The sequence below is a fragment of the Saimiri boliviensis genome, chromosome 11, assembly GCF_048565385.1.
Source record: "Saimiri boliviensis isolate mSaiBol1 chromosome 11, mSaiBol1.pri, whole genome shotgun sequence".
In the NCBI taxonomy this organism is placed as follows: Eukaryota; Metazoa; Chordata; class Mammalia; order Primates; family Cebidae; genus Saimiri; species Saimiri boliviensis.
In genome coordinates this window covers 73661527-73685571 of record NC_133459.1, presented here as the reverse complement: position 1 = coordinate 73685571, position 24045 = coordinate 73661527, and the positions used below count along the sequence as shown (strand labels likewise).

At 36.0% G+C, this 24045-nt stretch overlaps 1 protein-coding gene across 1 annotated transcript in view; it reads right to left on the bottom strand.

The window, feature by feature from the left end:
* MSH4 (mutS homolog 4) overlaps nucleotides 1–24045 on the bottom strand; it is a 103237-nt gene that overhangs the window by 33237 nt on the left and 45955 nt on the right. The window contains exons 9-15 of the mRNA XM_003921400.4: nucleotides 16629–16703; nucleotides 7417–7481; nucleotides 6131–6300; nucleotides 5336–5472; nucleotides 4318–4421; nucleotides 3126–3250; nucleotides 563–763 (exon numbers count right to left, since the gene is read on the bottom strand). Coding sequence (XP_003921449.1) covers nucleotides 563–763; nucleotides 3126–3250; nucleotides 4318–4421; nucleotides 5336–5472; nucleotides 6131–6300; nucleotides 7417–7481; nucleotides 16629–16703 — 877 coding nt within the window. The remainder of the gene's footprint in view (nucleotides 1–562; nucleotides 764–3125; nucleotides 3251–4317; nucleotides 4422–5335; nucleotides 5473–6130; nucleotides 6301–7416; nucleotides 7482–16628; nucleotides 16704–24045) is intronic.

Below are 24045 nucleotides of genomic sequence, written 5' to 3'. Positions count from 1 at the left end.
TTGATTAATAAGTATAATAACTTAAGCAATAAGAATGGATACATCATGAATACAATGATATGAATTAATTCAGCTTGCTTAATAATAAAACATCAGAAACATTCCCATTTAAGTCAGGATCAATGCAGGTATGCCCACTAACTTACTATAATTATTTAATATTCTTCTGAGAGTCTTAGTCAAAACAATTAAAGAAAAAGAAATGGAAAGCAAAAACACTGGAAATAAGGCAGAATTATCACTTTCTGCAAATGATGTTTGTGTAAGTGGAAAAATAAAAGAACCAACTGTAAAACTATGTTTATAAAACAGAAGTTGGCTGAAAATGGATCCCTTCCTTATACAAAATTTACCTGCAGATGGATTAAAGATTTAAACATAAGACCTAACACCATAAAAACCCCAGAAGAAAACCTAGGCAATATAATTCAGGACATAGGCATAAACAAGGACTTCATGACTAAAACACCGAAAGCAATGGCAACAAAAACCAAAATAGACAACTGGGATCTAATTAAACTTAAGTGTCAAAGTGGTCATTATAAATAAAGCCATAACTTACCAATCTGGGCCATAATCTGACAAAGAGCAATCTGTTTTAAATATGTGGACTTTCCACTCATGTTTGGTCCAGTTATGATAAAAAAATTACTCCCTTCTGTAATATAGGTATTGTTGGCCACAGGTTTTTCTGCAGTTATTTTTTCAAGAATAGGATGCCATCCCTGTTTGATTGCTAAAGTATCAGTAAACTCTGGTCGAACTTAAGAAAAAAAATAGAATGGTTTTTAAGGATTAATATATTTGTGCTTAAAGATTTTGTGGTGTGTATGTACTGTCTACATCTTAGTGATATTTACAAGGGTCAATTTGAAATAATAACATTAAGGTATCATTTTATCCCAAATCCCCACCCAAATTCCTCTAAATTATAATGGACATATTCTAATCACTATCACAACTTTTACTCAGTTTCAGAGAACTCTAGAATTCAGTTCTTTATCCTATCCTGAGCTCCAAAATAGTTTATAAAATTTTCAGCTTTGTGTAGTTGAAAAAGAACCAAGTAGACCAGGTGTGGTGGCTCACACTGGTAATCCCAGCACACTTTGGGAGGCCAAGGAGGGTAGATTGCTTGATTGAGCTCAGGAATTCAAGACCAGCCTGGGCAACATGGTGAAACCCTGTCTCTACAAAAAAAAAAAAAAAAAAAATTAGCTAGGCTTATGCCTGTAGTCCCAGCTACTTGAGGGGCTGAGATAGGAGAATCTCTTGAGCCTGGGAGGTGGAGACTGCAGTGAGCTGAGATTGTGCCAGTACACTCCAGGCCTGGGTGACAAAGCGAGTCCCTGTCTCAAAGAAACAAAAAGAACCAAGTACTCGTTGACAGTACTTTAAAAATCATAATTGATTACTAGTACTACAGAGTTGCACATTTACTTACTCTACCATAAACACTATTTCCCTATACTATTATTTCAAATTTGGCACACTTAGCATTTATTTATTTATTAGGGACAGGGTCTTGCTCTATCATCAAGGGTGGAATATAGTGGCAAAATCATAGCTTGTTGCAGCCTCAAACTCCTGGGTTCAAGCCATCCTCCTGCCTCAGCCTCCCAAGTAGCTGGGAGTACAGGCACCTGCCACCACTTATCACTATTTGTTTTTTAGAGATGAGGTCTTGCTATGTTGCCCAGGCTGGTTTCAAACACCTCGCTTATAAATTGAGGTATGATCACAGAATAATATGAAATATAAAAATAATTCTAAGCCCATGAAAAAAACTTGTATAAAAGAAAATTTCAGAGAATACAGAAGATCAACACAAATGATTTGTTAATTTATAGAAACAAATAATGACCAGGTTTCTATGGCTACCACCTGAGGCAGAGGGAAGAGGAAGAGGGTGAAAGGATATATGAAAACCAAAATGCTACGTATCTTTATCTAAAATGCATAGATAAACCTGAAAACATTCATCATAAAAGTGAGGTTAGAAAAAAAAAATTTAAGTATTTTCAGAATTTCATTATTTATAGATTTGGAGCTTCAAAATGATCCCTCACAAACTAAAATGAAGTAATACTAAATCTCTCTTTTTTTTTTAAACTACTATTGGAATACCTGTCCCCTAAAGTAGAGTTTTGACTCAAAGGAGATAAAAAAGTTTGAAAAGTTTTGGCCTACGAAATACTAAGGGAAAAAGTTAATATTTCCATAAGAAATATGAAAAAATCTTAAAAGATACTTCCCATAAAAGTAAATTAACATAACATTTTAGAAATGTTACCGCTGATTTACATTAGAAATTTCAATGTTTTTAATGTAATGGAGCCTACAATTATTCAACGGTAATTATCACATATTAGTCCAGTAAATTTGCATACAGGAGTATGGTTATTACTGAGAAGTTAGATAAGAAATGTCAAAGCACTAACTCAAAGTATTCATTTAACATGAGAAAATTACTTAACATTTATATTCAAGGCCTTTGTATAGACTTGGGATATAAAAATAAATTACGTAACTCCTGATCTTGGTATATTCACATCTAAGGAGCTAGTGGATTAAAATGCTCACTCTGGAGATGCATTTCTCTCTATTAATATTTATCCCACTACTTCTAATAAGTATTTGGAATTGAACTTTATAAATTTAGATCATTATCATTTTTACCAAGGAGACAGTTCTTGAAGTCTCTTTTATATGGGGAATCTTTAGTTTCTTGCAGTTTTTTCTTTTTGTTTGCCAATTTCTGACAGAATAATTTTTTACTTTATTATTTATTTATTTATATATTTTATTGCATTTTAGGTTTTGCGGTACATGTGAAAAACATGCAAGATTGTTGCATAGGTACATACACGGCAGTGTGGTTTGCTGCTTTCCTCCCCATCACCTATAACTCACATTTCTCCCCATGTTATCCCTTCCCAGCTCCCTACCCCCTACTATCCCTCCCCTAGATTCCCCCCCAAAAATTATTTTGTGTCTTAGTCTAGGACCTGAGACAAGAGACTCTATTTCAAGTTTAAAAATTTCAATGTCTCAACTATTATATCAAATTGTTTGAAAGGAATACAAACTTAAGTATGCAACACATTTCTTCCAAAGAAACTTACCGTAGTCAGAAAGAGTGCAGGCATGAGCAAATGACAGTAGCATATCCAGCATTGAAACCGTGTCAGATAGTTTGTATAAGCAATGAATATGCTCATAAATCTCACTAAGCAGTTTGCACACTATCCTGAAAACACATGTTTGGTAAGACATGTAATAATATTTTTTCAAAAGGGACATACATTGTAATTGTAAAATAATATTAAATTCATTAGCTGAAGTAAAATAATATTCACACCTGAGTTACATACTACAGATAAAGCTTATTTTTCAACTATCTCATTTTAGAGATAATGAAATCAAAGTTTTTTTCCAAGATCACAGCTACTTAGTGGCAAAGAATCTATCTTCTGGTGTATTAACAAATTTTTGAAATAACTGCTTTTATCTGATATTAATAAGCTTTTACTAATAAAAATATTTGATAGTGAAATTGACCCCTCATTATGCTTGGGCAGATCCCATTTCCTAATCATTTTGTGAATTTGCAAATGCTTAGTTCCACACAAAAGCTATATGCATGTTGTCTCTCACCCATTTTTTCTTTCCTCTTCTCTCTTGTTCTCTCACTCACACACATGCACGCAGACACAATATCTGAATCGTATAATTATTTAAGTTTTTATAAGGCAGAGTTATACTGTAATATAGTGCAAAAAATTTTCCTCTTGCAAAGATAAATATGTACCCAAAACTTATAATATATTAAAATGTTTGTGGTCCATGCCTTGAAATTGTCTTGAAAGTCCAACCTTTCTATTATCTGAGCCAGTAAGTGTTCTAAATGTCCTTCTTCTTCTTTCTGGCTGTATTGCTACCACATCATGACCACTGACACTACTGTGATACTGCTATTGAATTATTAATATCAAGGTATAAGAAGCCGAGGGCTTACAGACTATAGGAAAAGAATAAACTGAATGAAGCCCAGGTAAACCCATAATGTGCAAGTTCTACATCATGGTAGAATGCATATTACAGAAATATCAATTATAATAGTATTCGTTTACAATTAGATCTTCCCCGAAACTTCTGTGTGGCTCAGTGATTCTAATCATAACGACAGACTGTCTGTTAACATACATAATTCTATAATTGTCTATAGTTAGACAAAAATTCAACTAATAAAATTGATCACAGTTTCTCAAATTAAACCAAATTAATTCAGTATTCAAAGACTTCAAATGCTCTTACATATAAGTCATGTGATAGATTTCTCTCAAAGATTCTTGGCATCTTTCATTCATTTTAATTAAATCTGCTGATGTAAAGCTATAAGAATTTTTCGCTTTAGAAATCTGGGAGATTAAAAAACAATTATCAAGATAAGTGCACACTACTACGAAATATAAGATTTTAAACAACAGAAATATGGATATTTAGGTTAATAATTTTAATCTTTGAGATATGGTATTACAAAGAAAGTTCTAAATAACATTTGTGAAACATAAAGGAAGATCACTTCAAAGGATAAAGCCAGATTTTTTTTCAACCCATACATTCATCCTTAAAAAGCAGGATACTTTGACCTAGTTCATCTGGGATGACTATTCTGGTAGGTCTTAAAACATTAAAAACACGGCATCTTATTACCAAGTAACATGCATGATGGACATAAGTGATCCTTACTCCATCTCTGACCCCTGTCATACCCTTGTCCTATATCTGATCCTCAACTCAATCTCTTATCTTAATATCTAAAAGCCTGAAAGTTAAATGGTTTGTTCTTACCAAAAAGTACCCCCAGAAGCAAACAGAACAAAGATTAGAGTGGGTTAGACCTTTGCAAACTGGACATTGTAAAACAGCTATATAGGAAAAATTATTACTGTGGTATAAAAGTTTGGAAATATTAGATTTTTTTAAGTTAAGTAGATTTCTTTACTTCAGGACTTTTTAAACATTTAACAGGCAAATGGTGTGGTATTTTCCTAATTTCTTTTATTATAAACAGCTTTTGGGTGTTCTTTCTTATGTTCCTTTTTGTCTTACACCATGCTCCCAGAACTGTGGGAAACGTTGAGTTTGGTATTTCTGTAAAAGCTTCTAAGTCACTCTTAGATAAGTATATTAGTTAGATAGGTGGGTAGGAATAGGAGAAGAAGTAGAACATTCAGAAATCTGGCTTGTAAAACTCAAGAAGTCCCAAAAATATGTAGATGTAATTCTATAAAATCAGAAACAATAATTTCCTAACCACTCTAAAATGAACCTTAATAAATTCTGAAGGAAGTTGATCACTAGGTAGGGCTATACAATCTGTAGTCATCTGGATGAAAAATCCTCGAGCAGAGCTAAAACTTGTCCTTAAAGGAAGACTATATTTTTCTCCAAGCTGTGATATCATTCCTGGTGACCAGAAACAAAAAAAAAAGAACAAATTTTAATGAGAAAATAACTCTATTTTAAAGAGTCATATGGTTTTTAAATTATTGTTATTTTATACTTAAAGAGGAGGTCTTGTTACTCTTTCAAACTCTAATGATTTTTTTTTTCTTTTTTTGAGGCAGGGTCTCACTCTGTTGCCCAGGCAGAGTACAGCAGCACAATCACAACTCATTGCAGCCTCGACCTCCTGGGCTCAAGTGATCCTCCTACCTCAGCCTCCTGAGTAGCTGGGACTACAGGCATACATCACCATGCATGGCAATTTTTTTCATTTTTTGTAGAGACAAAGTTTTGTCTCTCCAAAAGACTAGCTGTGTTGGCAAAGCTAGTCCCAAACTCCTGTGCTCAAGCTATCAGCCCTCCTTGGCTTCCCAAAGTGCTGGGATTACAGGCATGAGTTAATACACCTGGCAATGGAAGTTTTTCAAAAGGAGTTCAGTATGAAGGCTGCTACATATGCTGTTTCCTTAAATGGCAATACATGCTAACCTTATGTTTTGGTAACAAAAAATAAATTAAAAATATGTATGGCTAGTTAGTAGCAAAGAAGAACAGTATGTCCTAAAAAGTCTGCTTCATCCCTACAAAAATAAAAAGCATTATCAAATAAATAAATTACCTGCTATGTCATCTACAATCTCTGTATATGTTCTTCTTGCTATGTCAAGAAATTCATTTATGTTAGACCTCACTGCATAGCACTTTTGAGTCCTCATGTTCAGGCATCCTTTCATGTATCTTGCATCATCATTAATTACTGTTTTAATCTTTTCAAGTATGATTCCAAATCTAATATTAAGTCAAGAAGAAAAATATTATAGGCAATAAGTCAAAGAGTTATTTTAATTTATAATTTGAATCACAGTAGGTAGCAAATTTTCACTGAAATATATTTTGAAATAGCTAATTAAGCAATAAATATTTAAATTTACTTAAGTTAGAGCTGTGATTATTTCAATTTTAAACTATTTCATCAGACAGGACTAGTCTAAAACAGCATCAGGACCCCAAGAACAATTCTATATAGATCTCCTAAATTATATATACTGATGTGCCTGTGGGTATAAAATATATCTCTAAAGAACTGTTATAAAAATTCTGGCTTCATGCTCATTCACTCAATAAACATTAACTTACACCATGTCGAGCACTATGCTAGGTGAAGAGATTCAGAGAAGAATAACATATGATCCCTGCTTTTAGTAGAGGGAAGGGACACTAAACATATATGTAAACAGCATAACATGAACCTCACAATTATCAGTGACAAAGTGAAATGATTATGCAAACCAGAAATCTGGTAACACATATTTTCCTCAAGTTTTCCTTCATTCCCTTCTATGTTTTATTTGTAATCAAGCCAGTTTTATTATTAACTTCAATGTGCGGCCTCATGCAGGGTATAAATCTTCAATTAATAGAAAAATAGTTCTTAAGTATCACAAATCAAGAAACTACTGAAGAACCAGTAGTTCTTCAGTCCACAACCACTGCTAATAATTTAACATTATTAAAATTAAACTGTATTTAGATTATATTTAATATTTATATCTACCATTTTTTGTTATATTAGATCCACCATGGTTTAGCAAAATAAAGAAATATATTTTTATTATTTGCAAGTCTTTCCATGAAGAATGGTTTTAAAAAGAAATATTAAAATTGTGCATGGACTTCAAGTTTCCATGCCATTCTAATTGTCCATTAACACAAATGATCAATGTGTTGTTACCCTATTTATTGTACTTTTAAGGTAAAATGTGCAATTAGAATTTTGATGACTAAGTTAAAGATTCTGTTAACCAGAATTCAAATATTTGTTCATACAACTAGAGTCTTTAAGATCAGTTATGATCAGGAAGAAGAGAAAAATCTTAGTTTCTATTAACAGTTAGTGACAAAGACCTCTTGTCTTCCAAGGAACCATAGTAAGCTCTTAATAAAGGTGCGTTACAGTTCTTCATAGCGATCTATTAAAGAATAAAATAAAAAAGTTAAGGATAATCAATTACAACATCATTCAAACGTTATCATTTTACATTTGTTTAATACTTTATAGTTTACCAAGTGCTTTCTTGATTTCCTCATTTATATTCTCATGAAATATATTTTAGCCATGTAGCTAAGGACAGATAGTATCTCTCTTTTTTCAGATAAAGTGTACATGACTAATAAGTGCCATCCACTGCTTATTAGAACTTTTATTTTTCTTACCTCCCTACTAAATTGTTAACATCTGACAACTTGTAGACATAGGTACTTAAACAACTACTGTTGCACATTTAGAGTACACTACATATAATTCCAAAATTTAGGTTAGATATACATTAAACCAAAAAGGTGCTCTGCATATTCATAAATAGAGCAATTTCTCCATTCTTAAATAGTAAAAATAGGCATTTTATTTTGCTTAATAAAAACTATGAGGGGTCACTAAATAAACAGAAAAGAAGAGAAGAAAACACATTTAGCTCGACCATTATCTACTTTTTTAGTTTGATATGAAGCAATGGTAATAACACTTTTTTTGCTTATGAATAGAAAATAATACGCACAGATAAAAACTAAAAATTTACCAAAACAAAGAAAAAAATTAAATCTACTATCATTCTAAAGACAAACATTCTAAATACAGTATCTTTCCTGTCAGTATCTGAAATAAATAATTTTATATAATTGTGTGCTCCTTCCCAAGCCTCTGACCTAATCCAGGTTGAGCATTTATTATCTGAAATGCTTGGGATCAGAAGCGCTTCAGATTCTGGATTTTTTTCCATATTTTTGAACATTTGCATATGTACATAATGAGATATCTTGGAGATTAAACCTGAGTCTAAACATGAAATTCATTTATGTTTCATACACGCTTTATATGATAGACTGTGGTAATTTTTTTTTTTTTTTTGAGACGGAGTTTCGCTCTTGTTACCCAGGCTGGAGTGCAATGGCGCGATCTCGGCTCACCACAACCTCCGCCTCCTGGGCTCAGGCAATTCTCCTGCCTCAGCCTCCTAAGTAGCTGGGATTACAGGCATGCACCACCACGCCCAGCTAGTTTTTTGTATTTTTAGTAGAGACGGGGTTTCACCATGTTGACCAGGATGGTCTCGATCTTTCGACCTCGTGATCCACCCGCCTCGGCCTCCCAAAGTGCTGGGATTACAGGCTTGAGCCACCGCGCCCGGCTGACTGTGGTAATTTTATACAACAGTTAAAGTAATTCTGTGCATAAAAGCCTGTTATCCCAGCTACTGGGGAGGCTGAGGCAGAAGAATAGCTTGAATTTGCAAGCTATTGCAAGTGGGTGGATGGGGGAGGTTGCAGTAAGCGGATATCGCACCTTGCACTCCTGCCTGGGCAAGAGTGAAACTCTGTCTCAAAAAAAAAAAAAAAAAAAGATCTGTGTACATTGAATCATCAGAAAGCAAAGGTGTCACTATTTCAGTCGCTTATGTGGACAATCTGATTGTTTGGCGTACTATCATTCCTAACCCTGAATTTGTATGCTACCAATAAGCAATCATTTTTTTAACACTTATTTACCCATAAGTACTTAACAGTAAAAAAAAATGACATATCATTAATCCAGTGAAAAAAATGTGCTCAAGGTAACAGCACGGTAGCACCCCTGGAATACCTGCATCAGCTCTTAAATAACAGCAACAACTAACAGTTTTAAGTATCTACCTATGATGCTATGTTTTGATTAAGAGGTTACTGTAAACTGTACTTTATTTTTCTAGGTGAAATGGAACATCAGAAACAGTTAAGAGACCAGGAAGTGGGTATTCTAAGGATACAGAGGCATTTTGCTGGACAGCTTTTAAAAATGTTTCCTCCAGAGTCATCTGACTCATTAATAATGGGTTTTGTCATAGAAATTTCTCTTTGATTTTATAACTGACATTTCTTGTTCTGTTATGAATGTGTGCTTCTCCATTCTTGTATGGTAAAGATAGGAATTTTATTGTGCTTAATAAAAACTCTAGATCTTCAATAAGCCCATCGCACATTTTCACCATGTCTATAGGCTCTTTTTCTGCAGTGTTACAACATCATCTTCATCATCATTATTGCCATGATCACCTTAAACTAGAACCATTTTTTTCTATTTCATCATCCATTGATGAATGAATAGCTGGGCCTTATTATTGATGTTAAAAATGTCAATTGGCTGGGCACAGTGGCTCACACCTGTAATCTCACCAGTTTGGGAGGCCAAGGTGGGCAAAGCGCTTGAGCTCAGGAGTTCGAGACCAGCCTGGCCAACATGGTGAAACCCTGTCTCTAACAAAAATACAAAAAATTAGCTGGACATGGTGGTACGTGCCTGTGGTCTCAGCTACTAGGGAGGCTGAGGTAAGAGGCTGGCTTGAGCCCAGGATGCAGAGGTTGCAGTGAGCCAAGATTATACTACTGCACTCCAGCCTGGTTGACAGAGTGAGATCCCATCTCAAAAAGTAAATACATAAATACATGCATACATACATACATACATACATACATACATATAAACTTCAACACTCACTTCTTCCAGCTTACTGACAGACTCTGAAAGTATATATTTTGCATATTTTAGGAGGTCAGGCATAATTTTTTTCTCACTTGACATGGAATCCTACCAAGTCACCATCTTGTTTTATCATCATCATTGAACAGCATCACAAACCAGAGGTTGTGCCAGGTATGCACAACCATGTCTTTAGTAACTATGTTCCAAGCACTGGAAACAGCACATATGGCATTCTTCACACTAAACTTCCTTTGAAAACTTTCCATTGTCATGTGTAGTGACTCACACCTGTAATCTCAGTGACTCAGGAGGATGAGGCAGGTGGACTGCTTGTGGCCAGGGGTTCAAGACCAGCCTGGGCAACATAGCAAGACTCCTGTCCATAAAAACTTGTTTATAAACTAGCTGGGCAGAGTGGCATATGCCTGTAGTCCCAGTTACTCAGAAAACTGAAGTGGGAGGACTACTTGAGCCTAAGATTTCAAGGGTACAGAGTGCCATGATTGTGCCACTGTACTCGAGCCTGGGCACAAGATCATGACTTTTGCAGGGACATGGATGAAGCTGGAGGTCATTATCCTTAGCAAATTAATGCAGGAACAGAAAATCAAATACCACATGTTCTGACTTAAAAGTGGGAGCTAAATGATGAGAACTCATAGACACAAAGATAGGATCAACAGACAATGGTGCTTACTTGAGGGTGGAGTGTGGGTGTGGGAAGAGGAAGAGAAGAAGAAAAAACAACTGCTGGGCACTAGGCTTAGTACCTGAGTGGTGAAATAATCTGTACAACAAACCCCCATGACACAAGTATACCTGCATAACAAACTTGCTCATGTACTCCCAAAACTAAAATTAAAAAATTATTTGGAGGAAAGCATATAGAGTAAATATTATGTTTTACAAAAACTGCAGCTGGAGGATTAACAGAAGAGTTGTCAATGAATAATAAAATATTTAAATCATCATCCAATCCAGATTTCCTGCAGTGAGCATGAGCCACTGGTATAAAATGTTTGTGAGACCAATTGGAAAAAAAAAAATAACCCTGGTGATTCAGGCCTCTTTGTTAGCATAATAACAAACTGGTAAGGAATTCATTCACTCCTTGAAAACAGTGAGGATACAAGCTTTTACCTAACATAGCAAGTTTACACTTATGTGTGCCTGCTGCTTTGCACAGCCCAGCATTGTTATTTTCTGTACTTGGCACCCTGAATTCCCACAGGGGCTGCCTCATCAGCTGTAGTCAGTGTCTTTCTGAGGCAATAATGCCAAAACGATGATGTTTAATCAGCATTATCTACTGTTCTGGCATCAGATTTTCATCAGCAATGACCTTGGCAAACTCGTCAATGAATTTCTCTAATGCTTCATGATCAGCAGATGCTCAATCACCATAAATCTTCAAAAACTTAATGCCATTTTCTTCTTAAATTTCTGTAATCAGCCTGTTGAATATTGACAGGTCCCTTCAATTTTCATTTCATTGTGATAAATCTTCACTTGTTTCATGATCAGTATACCATTAAGTGGCATGTGTTCACTGTGAGGCAGATGGATCTATTCTTTCCCTTTTTTTTTTAATGTTATGCAGTGTTTTTCTATTTTTCATTAGCTTCTATTCATCACTTTCAGCATAGAACTTCAATAGTTTATCCATTTGTTTCTTTAGGTCATATCTGGCAGTCATCCCAAGAAGCATATGCTTCTTTAAGACCTTCACACTTAAAACATTGTCCAGTTTCTCCAATAGCTTGACTTTGTGTTATATATAAACATAAGTGATTCCTCTTTTTCTTATAACTGTTACTCATAGGGGTATCTGCTGGCCTTTTTGACATTTTCTTTGTTTTGTTTTTGTTATCCTAACCACTAGACCAAGCAGATAATAAGTAAAAAACAATAATGCACATCCATCTTGGTCCTACGTGGGGCATCATGGAAACCTGCCATTGGCACAACCAACCCTGTGTCATTTTATTACCCTTTGTGGGATATTTGCATATAAGAATCTGGGAGTGCACAGAAATGATATACTATAGCTGAAAGGAGCTGGGAGGGTCTTTTTTCCCTTGGGGATGCTGAATAGACTGCGCTGAATACCTGCATTTTGATTGCAACCCATCACATAAGGTCAAGATGTAAAATTTTCCACTTGTGACATCACATTGGTACTCAAAAAGTTTCAGAATCTAGAGCATTTAAAATTTTCAACTTTTGGGTTAGGTATGCTTAACTTATACTATATAATACATATGAAAAAATTTTCAGGGCAAAAATGTTTAATAATTAATAATATTCTACTCTGTGGAAACCAAATAGTCTCTTCCTCTAATTATTGAAGTTCTACTCTACCTATAATTTCTCACTGATTTAAATAAATAATACTGGAATAGCCCCTGTTGGACATAAATATTGGCTAACATTTCTGAAAAGTTCTTTCAGACAAATCTCTAGAAGTAGTATTACAGGATCAAAAGATATATGTTGCTAACATTTCCAGTACAATTTCCGGTAAAGGATGTGAAATTTGTATTCCTACCAGCTGTTTAGTAAGTTGTCTGTCTCACAGATCTCTAATTAGAGTTACATCCATTAAGATAAACAAAAATGTCTGCTTCTTTGACAGATATAAAACTATAGTTTTAATTTGTATTGCTTCCATTAATAATGAGGTTAACATTTTTGGTAACATCTATTAATCACCTTGATTTCCTTCCTTGGGTCATTTTCCAAATTTCCATTGAGATTTCAATATTTTCCTATGAAATTACATGAGTTTTGTGATGATAGAAATTAGTATTTTGTCTGTCTGATATGGTTAGGCTTTGTCTCCCCACCCAAAAGTCATAATGAATTATAATCCCTATAATTCCCAAGATCCCCACTTGTCCAGGCAGAGACCAGGCGGAGGTAATTGAGTCATGGGGGTGGTTTTCCCCATACTGTTCTCATGATGGTGAGTGAGTTCTCATGAGATCTGATTGTTTTATAAGTATGTGGTAGTTCCTCCTGTACTCCTTCTCCTTCCTGCTGCCTTTTCATAAAGGTGCCTTGTTTCCCCTTCTCCTTCTTCCATGACTATACATTCCCTGAGTCCTCTCCAGCCATACTGAACTGTGAGTCAATTAAATCTCTTTCCTTTACAAATTGCCCAATCTTGGGTAGTTCTTTTTAGCAGTACAAAAACAGACTAATACACGGTCACTTTTTATAAATTTTTCCTATCTTTGAATTTTACTTGCTTTTGACATACCAAAGTTTAAAATTTGTGTTTCATAAAATCTCTCAATATTTTCCTGGTGATTTATTCCACCTCTTTCACTACAAGAAAGGTAATAACATTTTTGATGTCTTTTGCCACATTACTTTAACTATATATATATTTGTATTAGTCTGTTCTCATGCTTCTAAGAAAGACATACCTGAGACTGGGTAATTTATAAAGGAAAAAGGTTTAAGTGATCCACAATTCCACATGTCTGGGGAGGCCTCACAGTCATGGCAGAAGGTGAATGAAGAGCAAAGTCATGTCTTACATGGCAGGAGGCAGAAAGAACATGTGCAGGGGAACTCCTCTTTATAAAACCAACAGCTCTTGAGAGACTTATTCACTACCAGGAGAAAAGTATGAGGGAAACTGCCCCTATGATTCAATTATCTCTACCTGGCCTTGCCCTTGACATGTGGGGATTATTACAACTCAAGGCAAAATTTGGGTGGGGACACAGCCAAACCATATAATTCTTCCCCTGGCCCCTGCCAAATCTCATGTCCTCACATTTCAAAACCAATCATTCCTTCCCAACAGTCTCCCAAAGTCTTAACTCATTTCAGCATTAACTCAAAAGTCCACTATTCGAAGTCTCATCTGATACAAGGCAAGTCACTTCTGCCTATGAGCCTGTGAAACTGAAAAGCAAGTTAGTTTCTTACAATACAACTGGGGTACAGGCATTGGGTAAACACACCCATTCCAAATGATAGAAATTGGCCAAAATGAAGGAGCTACAGTCCATGCAAGTCCAAAATCCAGCAGGACAGTCAAATCTTAAAGCTCCAAAATGATCTCCTTTGATTCTATGTAGAAGAAGATCACATACATACAGGTCACACTGATGCAAGAAGTGGGCTCTCACAGCCTTGGACAGCTCTGCCCCTGTGCCTTTGCAGAGTACAGCCCCCCACACTCCACAGCTGCTTTTAAAGCTGGCATTGAATGTCTGTGGCTTTTTCAGGTGCACGGTGCAAGCTATTGATGGCTCTACCATTCTGGAGTAGGAAGAATGGTGGCCCTCTTCTCACAGCTCCACTAGGCAATGCCTTGGTGAGGACTCTGTGTGAGGGCTTGTGCCCCACATTTTCCTTCCACACTGTCCTAACAGAGGTTCTCCATGAGAATCCCAGACCTGAAGCAAACTTCTACCTGGACATCCAAGCATTTCCACACATCCTCTGAAATCTAGGTGGAGGCTCCCAAACGTCAATTCTTGACTTCTATGTACCTGCAGGCTCAACACCACATGGAGGATGCCAAGGTTTGGGGCTTACACCCTCTGAAGCCATAGCCCAAACTGTACCTTGGCCACTTTTAGCCACAGCTGGAGCAGCTGAGATACAAAGCACCAAGACCCTAGACTGCACACAGCAAGGGGGCCCCGAAAATCATTTTTTCCTCCTATGCCTCTGGGCCTGTGATGGAAGGGGCTGCCACAAAGGTCTCTGACATGGCCTGGAGACATCCTCCCCATTGTCTTAGTGATTAACATTTGCCTCCTTGTTACTTATGCAAATTTCTGCAGCCAGCTTGAATTCCTCTCCAGCAAATAGATTTTTCTTTTCTATTGCATACTCAGGCTACAAATTTTCGAAAATTTTATGTTGTACTTCCTCTTGAATGCTTCACTGCTTAGAAATTTCTTCCCCCAGATACCCTAAATCATCTCTTTCAAGTTCAAAGTTTCACAGACCTCCAGCCAGGGGTAACATGCTGACAGTCTCTTTACATAGCAAGAGTGACCTTTATTTCAGTTCCCCAAAGTTCCTAATCTCCATCTGAGACCACCTCAGCGTGGATCTTATTGTTCATATCACTATCAGCATTTTGGTCAAAGACACTCCACAAGTCTCTAGGAAGTTTCAAACTTCCCCACATCTTCTTCTCTTCTAAGCCCTCCAAACTGTTCCAACCCCTTCCTGTTAACCAGTTCCAAAGTCATTTCCATATTTTCAGGTACCTTTACGGTAGCACCCCACCCTACTGGCAAAATTTACCATACCACACTATTCTCAGGTGTTAATAAGAACATACCTGAGACTGGGTAATTTATAAAGGAAAAATGTTTAATTGACTCACAGTTTCACATGGCTGGGGAGGCCTCACAATCATGGCAGAAGGCAAATGAGGAGCAAAGTTACATTTTAAATGGCACCAGGCAAGAAGAACATGTGCAAGAAAACTCTGCTTTTTAAAACCATCAGATCCTGTGAGACTTACTCACTACCAAAAGCACAGTATGGGGGAAACCACCCCCATGATTCAATTATCTCCACACACCAGGTCCCCCACACACCTTGACATGTGGGGATTCTTACAATTTAAGGTGAGATTTGGGTAGGGACACAGCCAAAACATGTTAATATTTATTAGAATAATCTCTATAACAAAATGACTCCATATTTTTCATTATTTCTTTTTCAAAAACAGTTCCTTTATCACTTTAATAAAAATAAGTTTTACACAGTGTAGTATTTAAAAATTAAGGAGACAATCATCTTGTAACCATCAGAGTAATAATTACTTCAAATAAGAGTCATCAATTAATTCTAAAATCAATGGGTACAAGTTTGATGAGTATTGGGTTATTTATACATTCTCAAAATAACTCTCCATAGATTAGTAACTTATTAACTACAAAAGAAAATATGAATTTATGGTGAAGAAATTGTTCAAAGTTAACATCACCAAGTATGAAAAAATGGAATTATGTGCCTCCTGATGTGATGTACTAAAAAGGATACACCATAGAGTATTAACGCCAAATATGCATAGATGAAATTAATCAGGAGAAAGCAATCACAAACACTGAGGAATTTCTATTTTAAAAATTGACCTCATGCTTCAAAATGTCAGTATCATGAACAAAAGGCTGAGAAACTTTTCCACTTCAAAGGAGTTTTTAAAAAATGACATTAAATATAATGTATAATCCTGATTGGACTCTGTATCAGGAAATAAATGCTATAAAGAACATTGTTAGGACAATTTTTAAAAATTGAGTATGGGATACATATTATAAAATGGTATTGCATATTTGATATGAGAATGTGTAAATAACCTGATCCTCATCAAACTTTAACCCGCTGATTTTAGAATAATATTGCATCAGTAGGTACTGCAATTTATTCTCAAATCGTTTAATAAGTGCAATAAGGCTAATAATGTGTATGTGTGTATAAAGCATGTACAAAGAGAAAATATATGAGGAATTCACCATGCTATTCTTGCAATTTTCCCTGAGTTTGAAATTCTTTCTCAATAAAAAGTTAAAAAATAATGCTGGACATGTTTTGTATAATACACATACATATAAATTACCTTTAAAGGATCCACAAGTTCCAAGGTATGTTTTAAGTATATTAAATTTGTTATCTTTGATTCAGCAGCATTGACCTGTTAAGATAAAAACCCAAATTTGGATGGACAACCTAAATATTTAATACAATTATGCATTTTCCTCTTGAACATTCTTACTCTTTGCATATTCCATAGATTTATATATATGTATGTATCAGCCTAGCCACAAGGCAAGCCTAAAGAATGACAAAAAAATTATTGACCCACCATAATAAACCTAATACACTAGTTTCCCCAAAGTCTGAAAATGAGAAGAATTTATCTCATTGTATCCAATTTTCATTTATATTTCAATCTCCTGGGTTCAATTTAAACTGAATAGCAAAAGAAGATGCAGTTCCATCCTGAGCAGTACCAAAAGACTAACATTAACAGAAAAAGGCACAAGTATTTGTACATAGATGATATTTTAAGAGGTTGAATCCAAACCTCCCAGACAGTTAAAAAACAACATGGATTTCCCTCATTGGTTCCTGTTTGTGCAAGTAAAACTATTTTCACAACTCTACTAGTCTTAATTATAGTTTTTCAAAATAAAGCAACATCAACATTCCAAATTTTATTAATAAACTTTATACAAATTAAATTGCACTCTAGAGTTGAGGAATGGTACCAAACCTGGAGAAATGAGGAATGTTCCTATACCTGGACTAATTTACCAATACTGAAAGATGAAGTCGAGTTTTAGGATACTACAATTATAACATAATGTACTCAATATGAAAATGTTTCTTTTTTTTAAAGAAATGGGGTTTCACCATGTTGGCCAGGCAGGTCTCAAACTTTTGACTTCAGGTGATCCACCCACCTCGGCCTCTCAAAGTTCTAGGATTACAGTCATGAGCCACTGTGTCCAGCCAGATGTTTCTTTTTGAGGTACCCTGGTCTAAGGTCCCTCTGCACAATACCTGGACTGTTCTGTGACTATATGCATCAATTTAGAAAAAATACCATAATAAATGTTGTTAGCCCCAAAATGGAATATGTCATATTCTCTTACAATGGATCTCTGAAACTGGAAGATTAAAAATAAATAAAATTCACTAAACAGAAAACAACTATCATCACTGTCACTAAAGGAGAATAATTCATGCTGGGTGCAATGGATCATGTCTGTAATCCTAGCATTTTGGGAGTCTAAGGTAGGAGGATCACTTGAGTCCAGAAGTTTGAGACCAGCCTGGGCAACAAAGCAAAACCTGCCTCTATAAAAATAATTTAAGAAATTAGCTGAGTGTGGTGGCACATGCCTGTGGTCCAGCTACTCAAAGGCCTACGTGGAAAGATCACTTGAGTCCAAGAGTTTGAGACCAGCCAGGACAACATGACAAAACCCTGCCTTTACAAAAATAATTTAAGAAATTAGCTGGGTGTGGTGGCACATGCCTGTGGTCCAGCTACTCAGAGGCTGAGGTGGGAGGATCACTTGATCCCAGGAGGTTGAGCCTGCAGTAAGCCATTATCACACCACTGCACTCCAGCCTGGGTGACAAAGTGAAACCCTGTCTCAAAAAAGGGCGAGGGGATAATTCCAAAAATAGCTAACACACCACTGAAGAAGAACAAGGTGGAAAGAGTAACTGTAATGCATGTTAACTTCTAATAAAATTATAGTAATTAAGAAATGATGGTATTGACACAAGAACAGAGAGTCCAATGGAACAGAATAAAGAGTCTAGAAACTGACCCAAGCATATATATGAGCACTTCATTTATGACAAAAGTTAACTGCAGAACAGTGGGGAAAGTAGTATCTTTTCCATAAATAGTACCAGTAGAATTATGAACCCATATGAGAAAAAAAAAGAAACATTTCCCTTCCCTCACCCTACACATAAAAATTAATTCCAGGTGGATTGTAGATGTAAATATAAACGGTAAAACAATAAAATATCTGGAATTAATAAAGAAGAATATCTTGATGGCCTGATGTGTTCTAAATAACTTTTGCAGATTTTGTAATTGATGATTTGGCATCCATTAATCGCACAGTGAAACTAACAGCTAAAGTTGTTTACATCTCCCTTACAGTCTGGCTTTTATGGGCATGTGAAAATCATATTACAAACCCTCTAATCACAACTTCAACATCTGTGTTTTACTTCCTGCCCAATAGGTGCTATCCATACCTAGCAACTTCCTGGCACTGTAGTAATAAGGATTTTTGCCCATGTTTCTCCTTGCTCCTTCTGCCTCTCGACCAGCCCTAGTACTTCCCCAGGTGGTCCTGCCTGGCATGCCCTCTCCTCCTGGGAACTATAAGTAATAAACAATGGCATTAGTGTCTCCAAGTTATCATTCAATCACCCACATAAATTAAAATTCCATAGTACAATAAAGACATTAGAGTAGGTAAATACTTATTATGCAGGACATAGCAAACACTAACTATGAAGGAAAAAAACTGATAAACTAGATCCATTTGAATTAAGAATTTCTATTCATCAAAAGATATTACTAACTCAGGATAGGTTCTCCAAAAGCCAACTGTGAGAAACTAGAATTTGAGAGCAAATAATTTATTTAAAAAAGTAATTCCAGCTGGGCGTGGTGGCTCAAGCCTGTAATCCCAGCACTTTGGGAGGCCGAGGCGGGTGGATCCCAAGGTCAAGAGATCGAGACCATCCTGGTCAACATGGTGAAACCCCGTCTCTACTAAAAATACAAAAAATTAGCTGGGCATGGTGGCGCAGGCCTGTAATCCCAGCTACTCAGGAGGCTGAGGCAGGAGAATTGCCTGAACCAAGGAGGCGGAGGTTGCGGTGAGCCAAGATCGCGCCATTGCACTCCAGCCTGGGTAACAAGAGCAAAAAACTCTGTCTCAAAAAAAAAAAAAAAAAAGAAAAGAAAAGAAAAAAAGTAATTCCAGCAAAAACAGGCAAGGCAGTGAGGAAGTAAGACAGAGGAGAAAAGGATATCAATAGAGGAGACATTAATGATCAAGTTACCAAATTGTCTCCATTTCTCAGATGTCTCCATCTATGTTCTGATTGTCTCCATCTGAGAGATAGCATAGAGTAAGTTTCAGAAGCTATCACCAGAGGTAAGGAAAATGGGGTATTTACTCATCAACGCTTAATCAGTATTGGTTAAGAGCTGCTGCCAGGGTATCAACTCCCTAATACCCTCCAGCCTCTCTTATAGCCAGAGAAAGTCTTCAGAAAGAGTCTCAGCTGCTTCAAGCAAGAAGTCTTCCTGCACAAAAGTGAATACCAAGACAATGTGGGTAGCACACCAACAGCATCTATCCCACAATACTCAGTGCAAAAGTAAATTACAAAGTGGGAGGAAATATTTGCCACACACATAACCAAAAACGGCTTATATCTAATATGTGAAAAGAATCTCTACAAATCACAAAAGCAAATTAATCCAATAGAAAAATGAGTAAGAATTCTGAACAAGGCTTTCATAAAAGAAGATATTCAAATGGTCAGTATATATATGAAAGGATGTTCAACCTCATTCATAAGAAAATGCAAATTAAAACCACTGTTTATCAAAATGCTATAGCTAAAATTTTAAAACTAGCAATATCAGGTTTGGGGAAGACAAATGGGAGTTCTCATACATTGATGATGGGAAGATAAATTGATAAATCATTGTGAAAAACATTTTGGCATTATCTACCAAAGTTGAATATATGCATACTCCATAACCCAGAAATTCTACTCCTAACTATAGACCCAATAAAAACATATGTACAATTACATAAAGAGATGTGTACAAGATGGTTTAGCAGTATTATTTCTGATTGCAAAAACTGTCAGCAACTCAAAAGTCCAGCAATAATGAAATAGATAAATAATTGCATATTCACATACAGTGGAATGTTATATAGCAATGAAACAAATGAGCTAAATACACATGCAGCAACATGGTTAAATCTCACAAACATAATGTTGACTTGAAGAAGTCAGGCATAAAACACATGCATTGAGTAATTCCTTTATATATAAAGTTTTTAATAGATCAGGTCAAACTAAATTATAAAAAAAGGAAATTATTACTAAAATTGGCTTCTTTTTAGAGACAGGTGAAAAATAATGGATGGGAAGGAGAAGAAGGGGAATTTTTGAGGTATTGGTAATAACTATTTCTTTACATGAGTGGTTGTTACATGAATGTTCACTTTGTGATAAATCAATGAGCACTACCTTTTTATTTTGTACAAATTTCTGGATTGTATGTTCTTTCTCATTACTTTAAGGCTAAAAATGATAATAAACAGAAAGGTAGAAAGAAAAGAGTACTCTTATGGAATAAAAAAAAAGAAAACAGGAAATGAGTGTGTTCATCTGTGTCAAATTTTGCTGCTAGGTCAAGCATGATGAGCACTCCCATTAACCACTGGATTTAGCAATGTGGAAATTGTTGGTGGCCTTGGGAAAAGGAGCATAATTAGATACACCAATTACAGATAATCCTTCCAGTGGAGTGGTGAAGATATGAATGGAGTGAGTTTGGAGAGAAAAGGAGCATAATTAGATACACCAATTACATATAATCCTTCCAAAAAAAAAATATTGCTTTACATAGAAACAGAAGAAAAGTAGAGGAGGAAGTAAAAACAAACAAAAAAGTCACTTTATTTTGTTTTAATGAAGTGATAACAACAAGTTTGTATTTCTCTTTGACCTAGGTATTTTGTGCCTTGTATCAGCATCTATGAAACTGTGGCAGGCTAACTATTTAGTTTGCAAGTAGGGTAGAATCTCAGATCCCTTACAGTTCTAGATAATACTATGCTATAATTGCTTATTTTTACTCAAATATAACATTGGAGTACAAATTCCTCTGGATCAGAGCTATACTTCTTATGGTGTTTCTAGCACTTATTATGAAACTTAACTAAAATGGATCACAGAATAAATGAAAGAAGGAGTCATATACTTCAGATACTCTATATGGCAGTCTGAAATCATTTGGAAAAAAGTTATTCAAAATGATGCAAAAAACTCATGAAAAAATTAGAAAAAATTTTAATATACATTTTTCAAATGCTGAAGAAAGTATTTTAGGGGTTTTCAGTGAAAAACACAAATATTCTTAATGCAATACATGCAGCATATTAAGCTCTATGTTTGTAGATATTGTATAGAAAGAAAATTGTGTTAATTAAAATAAGAAATTTAAGCTTTATTCTTAATGAACACTTATGATCAGAAACATGCACTGTCTTTTTTGTTTTTTTTTCTTGCTTTTTTAAAAATTATACTTTAAGTTGTGGGGTACATGTGCAGAATGTGCAGGTTTGTTACATAGGTATACACGTGCCATGGTGATATGATGCACCCATCAACCTGTCATCTACATTAGGTATTTCTCCTAATGTTATACCTCTCTTTGCCCCTCCCCCATGCCACAGGCCCTGGTGTGTCATGTTCCCCTCCCTGTGCCCACGTGTTGTCGTTGTTCAACTCTCACTTATGAGTGAGAACATACAGTATTTGGTGTGAACACTTACGATCAGAAACATGCATTTTCTAGAAATCAATATTCTTAAAAAGAAAGAATAAGAACTCATCTTAAGCAAACAATTTCTTACTGAAAATTTTCTGAGAGCATTTAGTTCATTCACAAGTTTTAGCAAATCATTCAGTTTAACACAAGTCTGAACTTAGTAAATATTGTATTTAATTAAGAGATTTGTGCTTAAATGAGAAAAGAGCCTTTTATACAATATTTAAAAAAAAGATTTTTAAAAAAAAGGTTTAAAAAAAAGATAACTGACATATGATAAGAAATAATGAAAGCCATGAATCACGTATAAAGTTAAATATATTGTATAAGTATAAGTTTCCCTGAAGGTTACTAAGGGAAACCTTAGTAACATCTGATGTGTAAAGTCTAACAAAAAGCCTCCACAAAGGACAGAAATACAATGGAGAGGAAACGATTTACAATTATAACTGATTCTTCCAAAACTAAAGTTTGCCTTATAGTTTAACTTTTGTAGATTTTGTAATTGATGCGGGAGGATCATCTGAGGTCAGGGGTTCAAGACCAGCCTAACCAACATGGTGAAACCCTGTCTCTACTAAAAATACAAAAATTGACTGGGTGTAATCTTAGCTACTCAGGAGGCTGAGGCAGGAGAATTGCTTGAAGCTGGGTGGCAGAGTTTGCAGTGAGCAGAGATTGCTCCACGGCACTCCAGCTAGCCTGGGCAACAGAGTGAGACTCTGTCTCAAAAAAAAAAAAAAAAAAAAAGCCCAGTCACCTCTGCATGGCTCAGAGTTGAGTTCAGCCTTCACTGACATCTCTCTCCCTTACTGTTGTAGTCTCAATAAACTCCATCCTGCTGTCTTAAAAAAAAAAAAAAAAAAAAAAAAAAAAGATTTTGTAATGGATGTAGATTTTGTAATTGACTGCCTTAGTTTAAAGGATGGAAAGTAACAGTGACAAAAACGTTATGGAGCTAATTATAGATTTTTTTTTCTAAACAGAAAAATAGAATCCAAATTCCTAGATTACTGAATTACCTTAAACCTAGACCAGAGGACTTTTCTAAAATGTGATAGTCAAACAGTATAGAAGGCAAGAATTGCCGGCAAGATGGCTGAAGAGGAACAGCTCCGGCACGTAGCTCCTAAATGAGAGCAATGTAGAAGGCAGGTGATCGCCACATTTTCAACTGAGGTAACTGGTTCACCTCACTGGGACTTGTTAGGCAGTGGGTGCAGCCCAAGGAGGGCAAGCCAAAGCTGGGAAGCCTCACCCGGGGAAGCACAAGGGGCCAGAGAACTCCCTTTCCTAGCCAAAGGAAGCCATTAGGGACTTTCCCTGGCAATGCAGACCAGGAGATTTCCCCCCAGTGCCTACAACACCAGGGTCCCAGGTTTCCAGCAACACTGTGCTGAGAAGACACTGAGCTAGCCACAGCAGTTGTTTTTTTTTAATCATACACCAGTGGCACCTGGGATTCCAGCAAGATGCAATTGTTCACTCCTCTGAAAAAGGGGGTTGAAGCCAGGGAGCCAAGTGATCTGGTTCAATGGGTCCCACCCCTGTAAAGACCAGAAAGCTAAGATCCACTGGCTTGAAATTCTCACAGCCAACACAGCAGTCTGAGCTCAACCTGGGACATTCAAGCTCAGTGAGAGGAGGGGCTTCCACCATTGCTGACCTCGAGTAGGTGATTTTAACATTACATGTATAAACAAAGTCACCTGGAAGTTTACACAATGGCTGGGCAGAGCCCACAGTAGCTCAGCACGGTCTCTGCAGGCAGACTGTGTAACTAGAATCCCTCTTTTGCTAGGCACAGCATCTCTGAAAAAAGGCAGCAGCCCATCAGAGACTTATAATTAAAGCCACCACCTACCTGGGGCAGAGCACCTGGGAAAAGGGATGGTTGTGGCTACAGCTTCAGCAG